This window comes from Acipenser ruthenus, chromosome 37, assembly GCF_902713425.1.
Source record: "Acipenser ruthenus chromosome 37, fAciRut3.2 maternal haplotype, whole genome shotgun sequence".
NCBI lineage: Eukaryota > Metazoa > Chordata > Actinopteri > Acipenseriformes > Acipenseridae > Acipenser > Acipenser ruthenus.
In genome coordinates this window covers 2,016,842-2,035,731 of record NC_081225.1, presented here as the reverse complement: position 1 = coordinate 2,035,731, position 18,890 = coordinate 2,016,842, and the positions used below count along the sequence as shown (strand labels likewise).

Below are 18,890 nucleotides of genomic sequence, written 5' to 3'. Positions count from 1 at the left end.
GTTTAGAATCATTCAACGTCGCTGGCATCGTTTAGAATCATTCAACGTGGCTGGCATCGTTTAGAATCATTCAATGTGGCTGGCATCGTTTAGAATCATTCAACGTCGCTGGCATCGTTTATAATCATTCAACGTCGCTGGCATCGTTTAGAATCATTCAACGTGGCTGGCATCGTTTAGAATCATTCAACGTCGCTGGCATCGTTTAGAATCATTCAACGTGGCTGGCATCGTTTAGAATCATTCAACGTCGCTGGCATCGTTTAGAATCATTCAATGTGGCTGGCATCGTTTAGAATCATTCAACGTCGCTGGCATCGTTTAGAATCATTCAACGTCGCTGGCATCGTTTAGAATCATTCAATGTGGCTGGCATCGTTTAGAATCATTCAACGTCGCTGGCATCGTTTAGAATCATTCAACGTGGCTGGCATCGTTTAGAATCATTCAACGTGGCTGGCATCGTTTAGAATCATTCAACGTGGCTGGCATCGTTTATAATCATTCAATGTGGTTGGCATCGTTTAGAATCATTCAACGTCGCTGGCATCGTTTAGAATCATTCAACGTGGCTGGCATCGTTTAGAATCATTCAATGTGGCTGGCATCGTTTAGAATCATTCAACGTCGCTGGCATCGTTTATAATCATTCAACGTCGCTGGCATCGTTTAGAATCATTCAACGTGGCTGGCATCGTTTAGAATCATTCAACGTCGCTGGCATCGTTTAGAATCATTCAACGTGGCTGGCATCGTTTAGAATCATTCAATGTGGCTGGCATCGTTTAGAATCATTCAACGTCGCTGGCATCGTTTATAATCATTCAACGTCGCTGGCATCGTTTAGAATCATTCAATGTGGCTGGCATCGTTTAGAATCATTCAACGTCGCTGGCATCGTTTAGAATCATTCAACGTCGCTGGCATCGTTTAGAATCATTCAATGTGGCTGGCATCGTTTAGAATCATTCAACGTCGCTGGCATCGTTTAGAATCATTCAACGTGGCTGGCATCGTTTAGAATCATTCAACGTGGCTGGCATCGTTTAGAATCATTCAACGTGGCTGGCATCGTTTATAATCATTCAATGTGGTTGGCATCGTTTAGAATCATTCAACGTCGCTGGCATCGTTTAGAATCATTCAACGTGGCTGGCATCGTTTAGAATCATTCAATGTGGCTGGCATCGTTTAGAATCATTCAACGTCGCTGGCATCGTTTATAATCATTCAACGTCGCTGGCATCGTTTAGAATCATTCAACGTGGCTGGCATCGTTTAGAATCATTCAACGTCGCTGGCATCGTTTAGAATCATTCAACGTGGCTGGCATCGTTTAGAATCATTCAATGTGGCTGGCATCGTTTAGAATCATTCAACGTCGCTGGCATCGTTTATAATCATTCAACGTCGCTGGCATCGTTTAGAATCATTCAATGTGGCTGGCATCGTTTAGAATCATTCAACGTCGCTGGCATCGTTTATAATCATTCAACGTCGCTGGCATCGTTTATAATCATTCAACGTCGCTGGCATCGTTTAGAATCATTCAACGTGGCTGGCATCGTTTAGAATCATTCAATGTGGCTGGCATCGTTTAGAATCATTCAACGTCGCTGGCATCGTTTAGAATCATTCAACGTGGCTGGCATCGTTTAGAATCATTCAATGTGGCTGGCATCGTTTAGAATCATTCAACGTCGCTGGCATCGTTTATAATCATTCAACGTCGCTGGCATCGTTTATAATCATTCAACGTCGCTGGCATCGTTTAGAATCATTCAACGTCGCTGGCATCGTTTATAATCATTCAACGTCGCTGGCATCGTTTAGAATCAATTTGTTATTTTTCTTTGTAGACGGGGATGGTACAAAGACTCCCGTTGCATAGCAATTTGATCCATTACTGGTTTTACTTGTAGTTTAATAAGACGCACCTGCGCTTGTTACCTTATACACTAGGGCTAATCTGGCTCATTTTAAAACCTGGAATGGGAGAAACTGCTATGCAATAGGAGTCTTATTTCAATCATGGTAGAATTAAAATCTACCTATAAAAAAGGTTTATGTTCTGCATAAAAAATAAAATATAAACTTTCTTTAAAAAAAAAAATAATAAAAATAATGTTACCACCGCTGGATAGACTACATGACAAAAGAAAAAAAAAATAATAATTTCAGTTTGAAACTTCCAGGTGCTCCTCATTTAATTGACAAGACAAATACCACTCTTTACATTATGCGACTACCAACTGAAACCGAAAGAAAGTATTTTTTTTAAAGAAAAGACTATAAAAAGAGAGTGCGGGCCAGTGTCCCTGTCCTCCACGCTGCCCCATAACCACGACATCTCCACACCACAGACATCTTTCAACACGAACCCCCCGAATATATCGAGCTGGGATCGGCGCCCAATGGAGACAGCAGCGGCAGATGCGATGAATCAAGCAATCAGAGCCACTGCGCGCTTCCAGCTCAAGAGGGAACATGAGCCGGAATGGCGTGATTCATTGAATTAAACAGCCATGAAATAATAATAATAATAATAATAATAATAATAATAATAATAATAGCATTAGCTAGCTTCCCCGGTCCTCTATACATTTAATGACACGCGATCAGCACGCGTTCAGACACCACGTGGTGACTCATTGACGTCATCACACTCGGGTGCGCTCGGCAGGGCGCGTGTGCGCCGAAGCGAGGCGATTCTGAGGCTTTATAAACCCCGGGGCGCGCCGCGACCCAGCAAGCGAGGATAGCGGCGTGTCTCTGTTGTGAGCGCCAGGGAGTCCTTGTTGATCGGCGGTGCAATCGTATCGAGATGGGGTTTTGGCTGCTTTTAGGGTGAGCTGAGCTTTGATTTATGTATTTTATTATTTGCAGTCGATTTGAACTAGCTCTCCACTTTAGCGGTCTGGCTGCAGCACACTACCGTACCTGATGTGTAAGAATTCATGTCCATGTTCATGGCGTTATTATTTTGTATTTGCAGAGTTGCCTGGCTGTGCGTGTTTTTGCCTGTTGGCGTGGTCGCTCAGGACGTGTCAGGTAGATAAACATTGCCCGAAGAACACCCTGTAGCTTCCCCGATATAATATCATCACTTTCCTTCATGTGATTGGTGTGTCCTGGCTTCACAAACTTCAATCAACACTAACATTGGGCTGCCTGACAATGTTACATTAGATAATGAGTCCAGGGCTGCTGCTAATCAATTGGCTACAATGTTTCGGCTTCTGAGACGTTGTAGTTAATAAAGAAAGCTAGTTTTCACTTTGTCAGTTACAGTACTGTTCTCTTGGATTGTGTGATTGTATTTAGTGGTGTTTAGATAAAGGTGCGACTCTGATTATCTAAATTCAGGTAACTTCGTGACGGAGTGTCGGGATCGGTACTTCTGGATGTCGACCAATGGCAGGTTTGCCGGCGGCAGCTTCCGCTTCGACGTCATTGGTAAGTCGAGGCGCTTGTAAGTTGTTCAGTCTGCGTGTAGGATTGCTGGTCGTGGGGGCATTCCACTGCGTTTTGGCATTTTGAGTCCGATAAACTCTTGGTCTTTTATTAACAAACCCCATTATAAAAAGGCAAGCATTTTGTCTGGATAAACCTCATGTGTCCGTCTAAGCCGTTGTCACGGCCGTCGCTGGAGTGGTGATTTCCCCGAGGTGCAAATCCCTTCACGCGCATAGGGGTCAGGGGTTTGATTTGAGGCATATTGCCGCATGTTCGGAATATCACCAAGTTGTCCTTTTTCCATCTAAAGAACATTGCTCGGCTGCGCCCTGTCTTGTCGCTGTCTGCTGCAGAAAAGCTTGAACATGTGTTTGTATCCTCTAGGCTTGACTATTGTAATGCCTTACTTACTGGGGTGTCAAAGAATACCCTTCAGAAGCTCCAGTATGTTCAGAATTCTGCAGCTAGGGTGCTGACGAGGTCTCGCTCTGGTGGTCGCATAACCCCCATACTGAAATCATTACACTGGTTACCGGTCAAATACCGCACTGACCACAAAGTACTGCTGTTGACTTTTTAAAGACAGTAGGGGTCTCTCTCCCTCTTACATGTCAGAGTTAGTTACCACCTACACTCCTAGTCGTGCGGTCCTCTGATGCCAGCCTCATGGTTGTCCTCCTGACTAAATTGTGTACAGTGGGTGACGGGGCTGTTTCCTCCTAGGCGGTGGAACACACTTCCTTCTGAGATCCAAGATTGAGTCTCTGTTTTTTTTTTTTTTTTTTTTTTAAATCTCACCTCAAAACTCACTTATTTAAATTGGCATTCTTATGACTTATTGTCATTGTATTTAAATTAATTGTTAATAGTGTTTTTTTTCATTTTTGTTAAGCGCTTTATTTATGAAAGACGCTATATAAAATAGATTATTGTCAGGACTTGGAAATCCCAATTCAAATTAAATGTGATTCAACAGAAATACAGATATGAGATAGCTGCAATCTGATCAATGAATCTCTTGTCTGTTTAGAAATGCATTTTCAGTTTGTGTTTTACATACCAAGTCACACTTTTTCTACTTTTAATTAAACCAAGTTTATTTTAAACACTTTGCCTTCCTGTCTTGTTTGCTTCATGTAGCCCATTGCACAGAAGCTCATAGAATACAAGAAGGCCTCTTAATAAAATACTATTTAAATGGAATACTGTAGAAAAATCCAAGATTCAGCCAATGAAATGTTTTCTTGCATAACTATTTTCCTTCAGTGGATGAACTTTTTTTTTTCCCTATCCAACCTTTTTGTTTGAATAATAACCCTGACTCTTCCCCCCCCCCCCCCCCCCCCCCCCCCCCCCCCCACCTTGGGTGCTTTTCACACCTCAATATAATAAACTGAAGTTACATTTCATGCTGTCCCCCCCCCCCCCCCCCCACCCACAGTGATCATTCTCAATTCTTTTATTAAGCTCCATAGCCTGTGTGAAATCTCACTGCTCTGATTTACTGGAACACATTGAACCTGACTTTCTTCAAAATAGGACACAGCAGTTTGTAGCCAAAACGAAGGAAATAAATATTGATTTTCAGAATGTAACAAATTACATAAATGTGTTTCTTGAAGTTGGTACTGAATGGGTTGGGTTCTGTCCGCCTGTGTACAGTCAGCTATGTCGATCCCTATGGGAGTTGCTTGGTGACGTGTGTTGCAATGTTTCTCGTGTCTCTCCCTCCAGATGGAAACGGAATTCACCCGCTGAATGACAGCTACGCAGCGACGTGCGGGTTCACCTATTCCTTCAACCTCCCTGGGGACCTGATCTTCAGAGCGTCGTTCTTGGCCTGTCACGTGCAGAGCATGGTGAGTACAGCACTGCAGTAACACTACCATGCCCATTTCTTTATTTAAATCCTGCTGTTGACAAATTCCAACAAATCTAGACCCATTGCAGTTGGCAGTCTTGTTAAAATCCGTTCACATTGGCCACACATTCAATTGCTGTTTTGTTAGTCAATTAAATTGGCTTCCAATGAAAAGCAGTTGAGCAATCGCAACAATGGTCTCCAAATCATTTTTTGGAGGGGCTTGTGTTTTTGAAAGGCAATGGGGTTGTCCCCCACCCTGGTGATGAACCGCCCTGTTTGCTAGTTCTTCTATCCATGTGTGCCGCTTGTGAAGGATTCTCCAGTATTGAATCGCTCTTTCTCCGTTCTCTCTAGAATGATGTCTCGTATGTTCTCCAGTACCGTTTTGTGAGAATGGACTCTCTGGGTAGAGAGACTGTCTACCCCTTCTCCCTGTCCTGCAGCACTGAGAGTCCCTGGAACCCTCGTGAGGTCGTCTGTGAGGAGAACTACATGGAGGTGGGGTGGAGACCAACTGCCCCTAAAACTAGGGGGTTTCATCTGGGTGCTTTCTATTGAGCAATTGATCATCTGATGGATTAATCACACCCTGGTGACTTTTAGGGGTGGAAATGAGACTCCTGTTGCATGGCAGATTCACCCATTCCAGGTTTTAATATGAACTTGACTAGCCATGGTATACAGGTAACAAGCTCCTGGCAAAACCAGGAATAGTTCGCTCTGCTATGCAATAAGAGTCTTGCTCCCACCCCTGCTGTTCTAACCTTGACCCTCCTGCCCCAGGTGTCTGTCAGGAAGAATGTTCCAGTTATCGCTCAGGAAGGACTGGCAAAGGAAGACTGGGAAGCAGCACTCTCCATAGTGAGTGACCTTTCAACTGGGAAAAGTGTAGAGCAGGGGTGTCCAACTCTGCTCCTGGAGGGACAGCAGTGTCTTCTGGCTTTCGTCCCACCACAAGCTCTCGTAATTGGTCTGATTATTTAATTGGACACTAACACTACTTTCCCAGCCTCAATGTTTTTATAGGTAGTGTACCTTGAATCAAGTGCACTTTTGAAATTGCCATCTGTAAGACTTTTTAAACCTATCCAATTGAACACAATTGGATCAAGTTAATTGAGAGCTTAAGTCTGAATGAAGACCATGTGGCCCTCGGACTGGAGTTTGACACTTCCTGGTGTAGATGTTTGTTTCTGTAGAGCTTGCACTGCCTCTTGTGGACAGGCTCTGTAAGTGCATCTCTTTTTCCATTGTCTATCTGAATGGCTCTGGTTCTCAGCTGGCTTTCTTTGTGTTGCACTGCAGGCCCAGGAAGCAGTGATGTCCGTGTGGCAGGTCGTGTTCCACCAGACCGGGATGCCCCCTAAAACCATGAACGCCACAGACGCCCGTACCGAGGGGTACTTCATCAACTCCACAACCAGCCGCGTCCTCTTCAGATCGCCCTACGGCATGGCAAAGTCAGAGGTGGTCATGGTGAGAACTTTTAAAATACTAGTAATACAAAACTGGTTTCATTTTTATATAGTGTCCATGTGAAAACATCCCAGGACACTACAGAAATATACATAAAGCCAAAAGAGCTCCCATCTGCTTGCTAGTGTAAGGCCAAATGAAATCTAGCCCAATTAATAGATTTTCACAATGTAAGAACATGTAATCAAACAAATAGGGTTTTTTTGAGTAGGAATCTAAGATTACTATTTGGCAGTTTCCTTTATCCAAGGTTTAACGGGTCTTGAGGCAGTATAGTGTTGTAATGCATGATTAATATTTGAATACAGTTAGTGTATATACTACTGATACAGTATCAACTAGGATGCAATGATTTAAGATAACTTGTATCTACAGTGACCTGGTAATGCATTTGCTGAAGATCCAGTAACATGATGCTGAGGTGAAGTCCAGTGCATGGTAGAGGTAGATCTGCATGTGAAGTGTAAATGGGTGGGTCTTGAGGTGCCAGTGAGATGCGAGGCTCGTCCTGGTCTCTGCTCCAACGCTCTCCTCTAGTCTCAGGTGGCAGGGATCCCGGTGGAAGCCATCAGAGCCACTGTGTTCTACAAGCAGAGGTGGATGCTGCTATTGGTGGACACTTCAGCTGCCTGCGCTAAGAGTGAGTAGCTGAGCACAGCAATCCTAGAGGAGAGCCAGCAGTGTGTCTGCAAGCATTCCCTGAGCTGAGAAGCACCGCAGTGCTAGAGGACAGCTAAGGGAGTCTGCAAGCTTTCTGAGCTAGGAACTTTAAATGGATCAGTCCCATGCATTGTACAAATGTAGTGTGACATTCCATAAATTAATCAATTTGGTTCAATATCTTACTAGCTGAGGTGCTAGTATTTATATGCTGAATCTTCAGTGCATTTGAGACCTCTAAACAATTGTCTTTAAACTAATTCCTCCCCCCCCCCCCCCTCCCATTTGTCTCTAGACCCCTCTGTCTTCGATGGCACCTACCTGAGCTGGGTCACCCCCAGGCTCCTCTCCCCGCTGGTCCTGCATCCCACCAAGTTTGTGGATAAGCAGATCAAGATGGGAGTGGAGGGGAGGCCCCTGGATGAGATCACTGCTACTAGCCGGGGATACCAGCTGCTAGTCAACAGCACTGCGGTGAAAATCAGCATTCCCTTTGGCGCTGTGGGAGGATATCGCAAGGTAACATAGCCAGGGTCTGGACCCTCCGGTTGGGTTTCCATGCCTATCTGTGGAGGCTTGGTGGTTAAAGACAAGGGGGTGTTCCTGGCTCCGCCACTGACTCGCTGTGACCCAGAGCAAGTCACTTAACCTCCATGTGCTCTGTCCTTTTTGGATGAGACATAAAACAAACAAGGTACTATTAGGAGTGACTCTGCAGCACTTGCTGCATAGTTCACCCCCTAGTCTCCAAGTAGAGGCAGTCTGTCACCCTAATGTGTTTGCATGTCTGGAAATTTGCAGAGTCATGTGATTGACAACAAGTACAACCAGATGTACGCCATTGACCTCTTTCTGGAGCACCAATGGGCCGATGACCTGTGGGAGATGACCCAGCACCGCTCCTTCAAGCCAGTCCGCTCCCCCTACCTCCCTGAGACCCCCTATGTGGTGAACAGTAAGTACCTGCCCACCACAGCCTTGCACTGTTGGAGTAACCTTTTGAGAGTACAGAGTGGTGCGAGCAGGGTTAGAAACTGACACTAGCCCTGCTGTTGCACCCAGTCCTGGGGTTCAGAACTCTCCTTGTTCAGGTATATTCTTGCTCAACCTCTCCATGTCTTTTCTCAGACACCATCCCGAGTGAGAAGGGCTTCACGGTGACCCTTGGTAACTTCAAGCCGGATGTGGAGCTGAAAAATCTGACCATCAACGGGGTTCCCCTTACCCTTCCTGAGGCTGAGAACAGAGGCGTGAAGATCATTGAGGTCAAGCACCCTAACGGCACCAAGGATTTTGTCCTGAAGGTCCCTTTCGCTCACCCCCTCATCACGGAGCAGGTGAGGGTGAAAGCCTGCCTGGTTTTAAGCATAGGCTTTAATTTTTGCCATGCATCTGCAGGCTGTAGCGGTCTAGTCCCGAGGCTGGTCTTGTGTAGGATTTTCTTTAGTAATTCACCTTGGTGAGGGATGAGTCAGGAGTGCAGGTTCCTGGCTGTGCCAAGTTGCTACTCCTTGATTAGAGGAGCATTGGCCCTTATTTCCCCCATCGGTTGGGCAGTCTGACCCCACCCCTTACCGGCCAGGCACCCAGTAACATCAAGCAGACTCCTACAGTCCATTCTCCAGTGTGGCCCCATAGCTTGATGTCCATGGTGGAGCTCCTGGGTGTAAACGGCTGATTAGCACAACAACCCCTGACCTTTACTTCTCCAGGGCTGTTGTGGGGCGTTGCTCCTGTGAGGGGGTAATATAATTTGGGAAAGGTCAGGTTTAATTAGTTGCACAGCAGTTGGCCCATCCCTGTTAATACCTCTTCTCTTGCAGTACATTGGTGATAATTACAGACGATACCTGTTGAACATCAACTACACTTTGAACATCATCCCTGTAAACGAGCCCTATTTCCACCCAGCCACGATCGTGTGTGACGTTCAGGATGTTGGTAAGTAACGTGGCTGTCTGTGGGAATTCCAGTTGGTAGAACTGAACTAGAATAATGGTTGTGCTTGACTTGGATGCACTGTTCTTGTTTGGCAGTTTTCTGGATCTGGTTGGAGGTCTGGCTAGTTGAAGCTACAGATGTGTCTTCACTGCCAACAACCCCTGTTCAGAACTGCATTCTCCTGAGCCCAGTGCTGTTCCATTGCCTGCCCTCTGCAAGCAGTTTCATTCAGTCTTGGGGTAGACTGGTTCCAGCCCTTGACTCCCTCTCCCTTCCTTCCCCAGTCCATCCTGATGTCAAAGGCATTTGTACAAACACCAGCATTGTGTTTGAAGTGACCCCAGGCAACATGGACTACCAGTGGGAGCTTTGCATTGGGGAAGAGCCTCTAACCCCAGAACTGGTGGCTCGCCGAGGCTACACCATGACCAGCCAGCCCAAGATCAGAGTGGAGTTGCCGCTCTTTAGTATTGGCTACATCTATGAGGTAAGAGTCTCGGTCCTGGATCTGCCTGGCAAACTCCCACTAGCAGGGCTGTGGCTGCCATTGTATGGTCGGGTGTATCAATGGGGGTTTAAGAGCTAGCCCTACTAGTCAATAACTTCAGGTCCTTCATGGATTAGAGCCATCCTATCTCCAACAACTACGTATATTCCTATTTGTTCCTGGGATCAGAATGCGGCATTTAGTAGCTGTCAGCCGGAGCCAGCGTTTCGCTGTTCTCCTGTATCCAAGGTGACTTGCAGGGTTCCAATGCAAGACTATCTAAATATTAAGCGCAAGTTATATCTACAATGACAATAGTACATTAGAGGAGGATCCAGGAATGTGGTGCTTGGGTCGGGCAGATCCAGTGCACAGTAGGAGGAGGGAGATCTTCAAGTACAGTCCAAGTGACTCCTCCATGCTTCTCTCTAAGGATATCAGTCTGAGGGGGCTTATTGGTAAAGTGGTGTTGATTCTCCGAGATATGAAGAGCCTGAAGGAGGAGGACAGGTTTGAACAGCGCTGCCCGTTCCCAACCAACGAGATGCTGGGTAAGGGTGGCTTTGCTCTTCAAGGTGTGGGGTGTTCCTGGTTCAGCCACTGACCCGCTGTGACCCTGACAGTCATTTAAGCTTGTGCTTAGTCCTTCAGATGAGATGGAAAACCGAGGTCCCTGGAGTTGCATAGTTCACATCTTGGTCTGAAGTCTCTTTGGATAAAAGCATCTGCTAAATAAATTGGATCGGGGGTGGCCAAGGTTGGCCCTTCCACTCCTGGTCTTTGTTCCAACCTTGTTCTAAAAATATTAATGTAACCTCAATCCAGACCTTCAAGTAGTTGACTCATTTTGCCTTTTGGCTTGGCCCTCCAGGACTGACGGGACACCCCTGAACTGGTAGATTCTACTCTGATTTCGGTATACCAGTGTGAGGGTTGAACTTGAACTGCCATTGTCTTCATTTGAGGATGGGCTACCGCCCTATCTATTTGAACAGCTACCTGTTAATTCTCATCGTTACTGTAACCGCTAGTCGTGTCTAATTGTAACTAATTCTACAAATCTAGCCCTTCGGATGCTTTTATGACACATGAATATAAAATTAGAAACGTAAGCCAAAATGATACATTTATTGGTGTTCTTTCCTACCCACTGTGAAGCTCCTTTTTTTTTTTTTTTTTTTTTTTTTTTTGTGCTTCATAGCTGGCATGAAACTTGACTGCTCTGGTTATGGGTACATTTAACCTGTCTGCCCTTAAAACAGAAAGCAGCAGCTTGTAGCCAAAACTAGGAATTGAATAAATCTGAAATATCCAGTTGCAGACATGCATCCCGTGTTCTGAATTTAAGATTCCATTGTTAATGGGTGAAGTCTGCATGCTTTGTTCTCTGCTCCAGTGTGCATGCCTAATGGAGTGATGTCAGTGCTGGTGGTCCCCATGGCTCCTGTACCGCCCGTGAATCTTGCCAGGACCACCCTGCTGGATCAGAACTGCAGGCCCACGGAGGCTACCTCAGACCGGGCCCTGTTCACTTTCCGGGTCAACACCTGTGGGACCAGGAGCAAGGTGATGGGCTTATCTCTGAATGCTATTCCTTAATCTTGGGACATATCGGACAGCGCTTGCCTCCTATTGCAGTGCTGAAACATGTGGTGGTTTTCTATTGGTTCTAGAAGTTTAATCTTAATTGGTTTAGTTATTTAGACGTTCATTGGAACGAAAACCAAAAGACCCTGGGATCCCAATTCCCAGGGGTTGAGCAGCCCTGGTCTAGATGGGTCTATTTCTATGGAAATTTGAGTGGAGGGACTCCCATTAATGAGCTGTGTAACATGTTGGAGGAAGCTGGATAAAATATTAGCTCAGTTCACCATGCATGTTTGCAATTGCTTTTGTCTTTGAAGACTATGCTTGTCTGTTCTATTGGTTCATGTTTACATACTTGCTAGTTGGCTTGATTTACCTGGCTGCTATGTTTTCAGATTGATAATAACTACCTTGTCTACGAGAATGAAGTCATCTATAGTCGGGAGCTGTTCCCAGCCAATGCTCCCGTCATCACCAGGGATTCTGAGTACAGGTGAGTGGAGGAGGGATCAGGGTTATGCAAGGAGCCCCGGAGTGTTCAACAAGATGTGCAACACTACAGCTATGGGAAAGTAGCGTCTCCCTATAAAATGAACTCCTCTAGCTTCATAGTCGAATGAAACCTGCTTGTTATGATAACATATCGAATACTGCTATCCATATACTTAACAAGTAACTTGTAGTGGTTTAGCTTCATGTCCAGCTAAACTAATGTAGGTTATGACTGTCCAATGCAATAAAGAATAATGTGCAACAAACCTCTGCAGCTGTGAAATTTAAAGGGTCAAAATGGAGAGTTAAGGGAGTATTGTCATATGTTTTGGGCATGGCAGACTCTACATGGTACTGTAGATTTGTTCAACTAAATTGCTGCAAACTTCACAATTGAAAAATGTGACCTTTTGAAATCGAACAGGGAATACTTTACTACTGTGGCTTCCAGTAGATTTGCAGTGTGATGTAGTTTCACTTTCCATGATCAATTTAATTTTCAAACCTGAAATTCTAGGTTATGCAAAGCTTTGGCTGTAGATTACTTATTGTGTGAATGGATGCTTGAAGTTTTCAAAATTTAGGAGGCAGTGAGTTACTGCTTTTGAGGACAGTGTAAATGAAGTGAAGATGAACTAGAGGGAAGGAGACACACAGCAGTGAGGGGATGGAATGGGCTGCCTAGGGTTACCTTATGTTGAGGCAGAGTCGGTTGGTTCCTTGCAAGACCCAGCTTGAAGTTCTGGGATCAGTCGGCTACTAGAAACCGGATGAGCTTGGATAGGCCGGCCTCCTCTGTCTGTAAACTTTGTCCCAGCGCTGTCAACACCCTCTTTGTAGGCTGACTATCCGTTGCCGGTACCCAGTGAGTGACTCCAGGAAGATCTTTGTTGAGAGGAAGCTGGTTCCAGCCCCTGGATCCTTCACTGCTAAAGGAGAGGGGACCCTGCAGCTCAAGTCTACCTACTACAGTGGTAGGTGGGGGGTGTGGCTCAATCTACCTTTGTCGGGTGTGCTCTGCCTTTTAAAATTTATTAAATAAATCCATGCATCAACACTTCAAAACCAGACTAAGCTGTCCTTGTTTCCATTTACAATGGCACTTGTTAAAAGCTGGTTTAATGGCAGTGGCTGTCCATGCATCCTGTGGCATTTGCTTGTATCTGGAGGGGGGGTCATTTATAAAATCATTATGAAATATTGAATTGCCAGTGTACTAATCCTGTACGGTTCTGGTCAAATACCGTATGGACTTGCTTGCAGCTGTGGCATTGAATGGATGTTTCTTTATTTGTTCCTCTTCTAGGTGACAAGAGAAGCAGAGATGTCTTGAATCTGAAAGCCCGTCTTGCTAGAGGTAGGACAGCCTGAATTAAACTCTTCGTACGCGCTCCTCTGTCCACACTACCCGAGTAACACAATCCAAACTAGGGGCTTTAATAGATTATTGATTGATCACACCTGTAGATTGATTGGTTAACCCATTATTATTATTATTATTTATTTATTTCTTAGCCGACGCCCTTATCCAGGGCGACTTACAATTGTTACAAGATATCTCATTATACATATATCACATTATTTTTACATACAATTACCCATTTATACAGTTGGGTTTTTACTGGAGCAATCGAGGTAAAGTACCTTGCTCAAGGGTACAACAGCAGTGTCCCCCACTGGGGATTGAACCCACAACCCTCCGGTCAAGAGTCCAGAGCCCTAACCACTACTCCACACTGCTGCCCATTATGTGCTGTTTGAGGACAGGCCACTTTGTATTTCTTTAATTATGATGTAACAATTCTGCAAAAATAGGCCTTTGGATGCTTTTATGATGTGTTTTTTATAGACTGAAGCCCTAAATCCATTTTAAAGCTCAAATGAGTTTCTAGCCAGTGTGAAATGTCAGATTAAGGGAACACGTGTAACTGTTCTGTTATCAAAACAGGATGCAGTAGTTTGTAGCTAGAATTCTGTGAACGTAAAGGCTTGTTAAAGTTTCTGTACAAACAATAGTTGGTACCAGCCAGCAATGGTAGCTCTACCTGTAATGACTCCAGAGCTTTACAAGCATGGCAGAAGATGACTTTTTTTCTCTCCCTGCAGATGTGAGCTACTCCCAGTTCTACTCTGCGTTCCCTGTGTCCCAGTCTCTGCTGGAGCCCCTGTTCCTGCAGGTTGAGCTCCTGAACCCCCACAGCCTGGCTGACCGCCTCCTCCTGCAGGACTGCTGGGCCACACTGACCCCTGAACTGGACGCCAGCCCTCAATGGGACCTGGTCACTGACGGGTGAGGGGGTGGGCTGTGCAGATACTCCTTTTAACATGATGGATATTAAATGAAACCTTAACGTCACAGCAAGGAAAGCTGCCTTTCTCCCACTTGCCCTTCTCTGCCAATTGATGGTAATGCTCTTCCACACTGCGTTGAGACGCTCTCTACTGGGAGATGCAGGCATGGGAATCAGACTCCAATTGCATAGCAGTTTAAACCATTCTAGGTGTTACAGGCTTGCTTTTAGCCACAGTGTAAAATAACCAGTTCAGCTGTGTTATGAGTTTAAGATGTACCTGAGCTTGTTGCCTATACATACTGTGACCTAATGGAGCTCTTCACTTGCAATGGGTGATACTGCTAAGCAATAGGAGTCTTATTTCCATCCTTGCAGATGTATTGTAAGTTTCCTCCTGAGGTTCAGTCTTGCCCAGGACTGTAATCCCACAGCTGTCTGCATTGGGATTCCTGTGGGAATGAGTGGAGCCTCCTCCTCAAAGTGAAATTGCCTTGCTTGCATTTGTACAGTGCAACTGACTTGCACACATTTTCATGAACTGTCTGTAAAGACGAATGGCACCTATTGGGTTTTAGTATGCACTGGTCTATAGTCCTACATGCGTCTTCACTTGCTCCCCTCCTAACTCTGCCCTTGTGCTTTTAAACTGTTTGCTGCCTCTTGCCCTCTCTGCTAGTGCAGTCCATTCAGCTGTGCTTCCAATGCAGGCTTGCAGTGACTCTGTTCCCCTCTGCAGCTGCCTGGTCACTGGAGATTCCTACAGGACTCTGTTCCACCCAGTGCCGGCCAGGACCTCCCCCCACCTCCAGAGGCTTGAGGTCCAGGCACAGCAGTCTAGCAAGGACCCTGCCTTCTGGAGACAGGTTAGTGACCCTGCATGAAGGGTCTCCTCTGATTCTGTGATCACCCAGAACAATTCACTCCATGCAATTGGTCGGTTAATATGAATGCTTTTACTAAACTTCAGTAACAGCAAGCAATAGGAAAGGTATTAATTCACTATGAACTTCAGACCGTGTGGCAGTGTGTTCCTGTTCCTCTGCTCCAAGAGCTGCCTCTCCCTCCTCTCCTCCTCCCCAGGTGTATTTCCATTGCATGGCTGTAGTTTGTGATCCTAACCTGGAGGATACCTGCAATAAGACTTGTGTACCTGGAGAAAAGAGATCTGGTAAGCACTGGCAGTCCTGAATACAAGCTGGAGTTTGGCATCAATGCAGCTGTATTTAATCTGGTATAATTGAGGAATACAAAACCTAATGTTATACTTATGACTGGAATATCCTGTTCAGTTTTTCCTTTTATATAGTGTTTTTTTTTTTAAATCTCTTTTGCTTGGAGCACTTGTAGGTAGAGCTGCAATTGAGTGGATAGGCTGAACTTTAAAAGCAGTTACAGTAAATCAATCCAAACATGAACATTGGTTACAGTATAGTGACTCCAAAGAACATCTGATTTCTAAAATCAAACCTCGGAGCTGACATTCTCATGTCTGTACCCTGGATTACTGGTCTCAAGCTTTTGTGTGTTTTGGTTTTTCTCTCAGCCCGTAGTGTTGATCGGTACAGCCAGATCCGAGGCTATGCTTCTGCCGGGCCAGTCCAATTGGTACCAGAAGGAGGAGTTGTGGACCTTAAAACGGCAGGTGAGACTTCTGTTGGATATCCTAGTCATTGAATTTTCAATCTGGATTTGATGCTGTGGAGTACCCAATAGGAGTGAATAACTAAAACACTTCAATATGGGAGGCTTTGTGTTCTAAAGGGACTTCACACCAGGAGGTTCAAATCCCGGCACTGCCACGGACTCTGACCCTGAGCAAGTCATTTTTACCTGCTCATGCTCCATCCTTTAGGATGAGACGTGAAACGGAGGTCCCATCATCGAGGGCTGCAGCAGTTGATGCACAGTTCACCCCCTAGGCTCCAGGTTGCTTTGGATAAGTGTCCTGCTAAATAACACTGACCATGGCTTCTAGTATTTGCAGTCCTATCCCACTAGACGGTGGTAAAGGAGCACCAGGATTATTTTGAAGCAGTTATTATAAGCTTGATTGGACGGTGTATAGGTAACAAGCTCAGGTGTGTCTTGCTAAACTACTAGTGAAACCAGGAATGGATCAAAGTGTTCTGGATTGGGAGTCCTTTCCATTCCTGTGATGCCTCATCAGTATTTGTTTTGTAGCCAGCATGACACTTTACTGGTCTGATTTACGGGCACATTAGACTTGACTGCCTTAAATTAAGGGCACAGCAGTTTGAGTTAAAACTATTTCTGGTTCTGAAGACATGATTTTTACAATTCATCAATACAGATGGTGTTCAAATGTACTTTTTAAGGAACTCTATGGTAATTTGTGTAGGGCATCTGAGTTGCTAGGCAATGCTGACTGTGGGTGTGTCTTGTGGCTCCCCCTGAGTCCTAGTGCTCACTCCTCTGTCTTGTTCAGTTTCAGACTCCTCCCCCCTGTCCCTCTTCGTGCCGGTGCTGGGCGTGGTGGCCGCTCTCCTTGGAGTTCTGCTCGCCTTTCTTGTTGCTCTTGCTGTCAGATCCAGAAGATGATAAACTTGCTCTAATCTAATAAAGATCTTCATATTTGAGTCTCGTGTCCTCCCATTGCTTGCTTTTCACACATTTGTACCCTGAAGGTACACAAGGAATCGAGCACTTTGTTCAAACGGTTTCTTAATACATTGAGAGGAACTCGGATCACAAGGAGGAAACTGACAGCTCGACTCAACCTGTCTGTACACTTTTAAACCCAAGCTGCTATGTGCGCCTCCTTTCAAAAAGTTAGCATCATTATTGTGGGACACCTGTCCCTTCCCCTTTTAAAGGGGTAAAGGTTACTAGTGTGTGGTCTCTATTCAAATTGACGCAGTGCAGCCGGGTGTGGTGTAAATGGGTATCCAGTCAGGATCTGAATGATCAGGTTCAGTAAACTTAATGGGTCTAATTTAAGGGAATGGCGCACATCTTTAAGTCTCCAATTCTGCATGCAAGGTATGAGATCTACAGAAACCGAACTTGCAGATGAGGTCAATCTGCTCATCCTGTTCCTAGGAGCTGATGTCGGGTCTTGCTGGATCCCAGTTATTTCAGAGTAAGCTTGGCAAGGTTTTCCCATTTTATACCATCCTCTCTGTAAATGATTTCATGGTTTCTGCCTGGGAATTTTCTATGGATGTCTGGTAGCCCCAGTACTATTCAACCCTGCCTCAAGCAGTCAAATCTAGATCGAGAGGAACGGTAGTTTTATTGCACCTATATATTTTCTTATGTATCTATATAGAAACAAACTGCCATTGACTATCTATCCAGCACAGCTATTTTTTCGTACAGCAATAGAAATAAGTTGCTAAAGGAAGGTAAAAATGTCCATCTCCTTTTTCTTGTTCAGCTGTCTTTTACAGACCCCAGTCACATTTATCCACCCATCTGTATAGTACAGAACATCCATGTTTAATGACCATTGACTTGTTTTCTCAACATGGAAATATACTGGGGACCGTATTTATTGTAGCATCTATCAATTAGATTAAATTATTTCTTTTTTTTCTTTTTTTTTTTTTTTTTAAATTGAGCATTTGCCTGCCGAAAAATCTTTATATGAATACAATAAAAGGTCTGGTATAATCTGGGATTTGAACATACAACCTTCTGTTTGCCAGCGTGTTATTTTAATAACTGTCAGTGCTACACGATTAGTTGAGACAAACAGTATTTTGACAAGTGAAGGCAGCCAGCTAAGAATTCTCAGGAATTATATTGTTTGAATTTTTGAGTCATTCATCTTGGTCATCCTCATTCTGAGATTCTGGTCTTGAGCTCTGAATTTTTGGTTTCGTGTTGGTGTAATAGTTTAACGCTCAGTGTTTCCCTATTGGCGCAAGGAAGCACGGTTTCCTCTCCACACTGGCTGAGGAGAGTAATGCTGTTTGTCATCCTCACTGGACAGAGAAACATTAATTTCTGAGGATTAGCAATACTGAAGGATGGCCTATATATTTGGTAAAAGTAAATTAAATACATTCATAATTTAGTGAACTAAATGAATGGACTTTATTTACCTTGATTTATTTTCACTTTTAATACTGTACAGTTCTTGCTCAATTGTATATTAGTGAAGATTTTTGGACATAAAGGTTATCATGCTTTCATATATCTTTACTTTCAAACAAATAAAAAAAGTAACGACCCATATAATTGCTTTGTTGCAGGACTTGTCTGTTAAGTTTGTCTTGTTTATCTTTTATATATGTTACCTGTGGGGGCTCCCGAGTGGCGCATCCAGTAAAGGCGTTCTGCGTGGAGTGCAGGATGCGCCCTATAGCCTGGCGCCGGTTTTTCGAAACTTTGGTAATCGGATTTCCGCGTTTGATCTGGATTATATTGTGCAATTGGGTTTTTCAAAACATCAAAATGCGATCGGGATTACTGTGATCTGGATTTCGTTTTGGTAATCCGATCGCATTTTTAATCATGATTAAATGTTGAAATTGGGTTTTTAAGAATTTAAAGAGGAGATCAGGATTACTTTGATCCAAAATACCAGGATAATTGTGATCCTACTGCGGAGGTGGGTTTAGCTTTTAAATGATCACAGAACATCGATATTTTATTTACAAACGCACGT

The 18,890-nt window shown here is 44.5% G+C and overlaps 1 protein-coding gene across 1 annotated transcript; it reads left to right on the top strand.

Moving 5' to 3' along the window:
- Positions 1-2,722: 2,722 nt before the first annotated feature.
- LOC131706830 (uncharacterized) lies at positions 2,723-16,854 on the top strand. The gene is made up of 23 exons (XM_059008671.1): positions 2,723-2,847; positions 2,996-3,051; positions 3,367-3,456; positions 5,191-5,315; positions 5,675-5,818; positions 6,104-6,181; positions 6,626-6,796; positions 7,340-7,436; positions 7,752-7,975; positions 8,258-8,411; positions 8,585-8,793; positions 9,280-9,397; positions 9,682-9,884; positions 10,318-10,435; positions 11,281-11,450; positions 11,867-11,964; positions 12,804-12,937; positions 13,270-13,320; positions 14,070-14,253; positions 14,994-15,120; positions 15,338-15,425; positions 15,801-15,899; positions 16,704-16,854. Exons 1-23 carry the CDS (start codon positions 2,825-2,827, stop codon positions 16,814-16,816), a joined length of 2,874 nt encoding a protein of 957 aa, XP_058864654.1. The 5' UTR covers positions 2,723-2,824; the 3' UTR covers positions 16,817-16,854.
- The last annotated feature ends 2,036 nt before the right edge of the window (positions 16,855-18,890 follow it).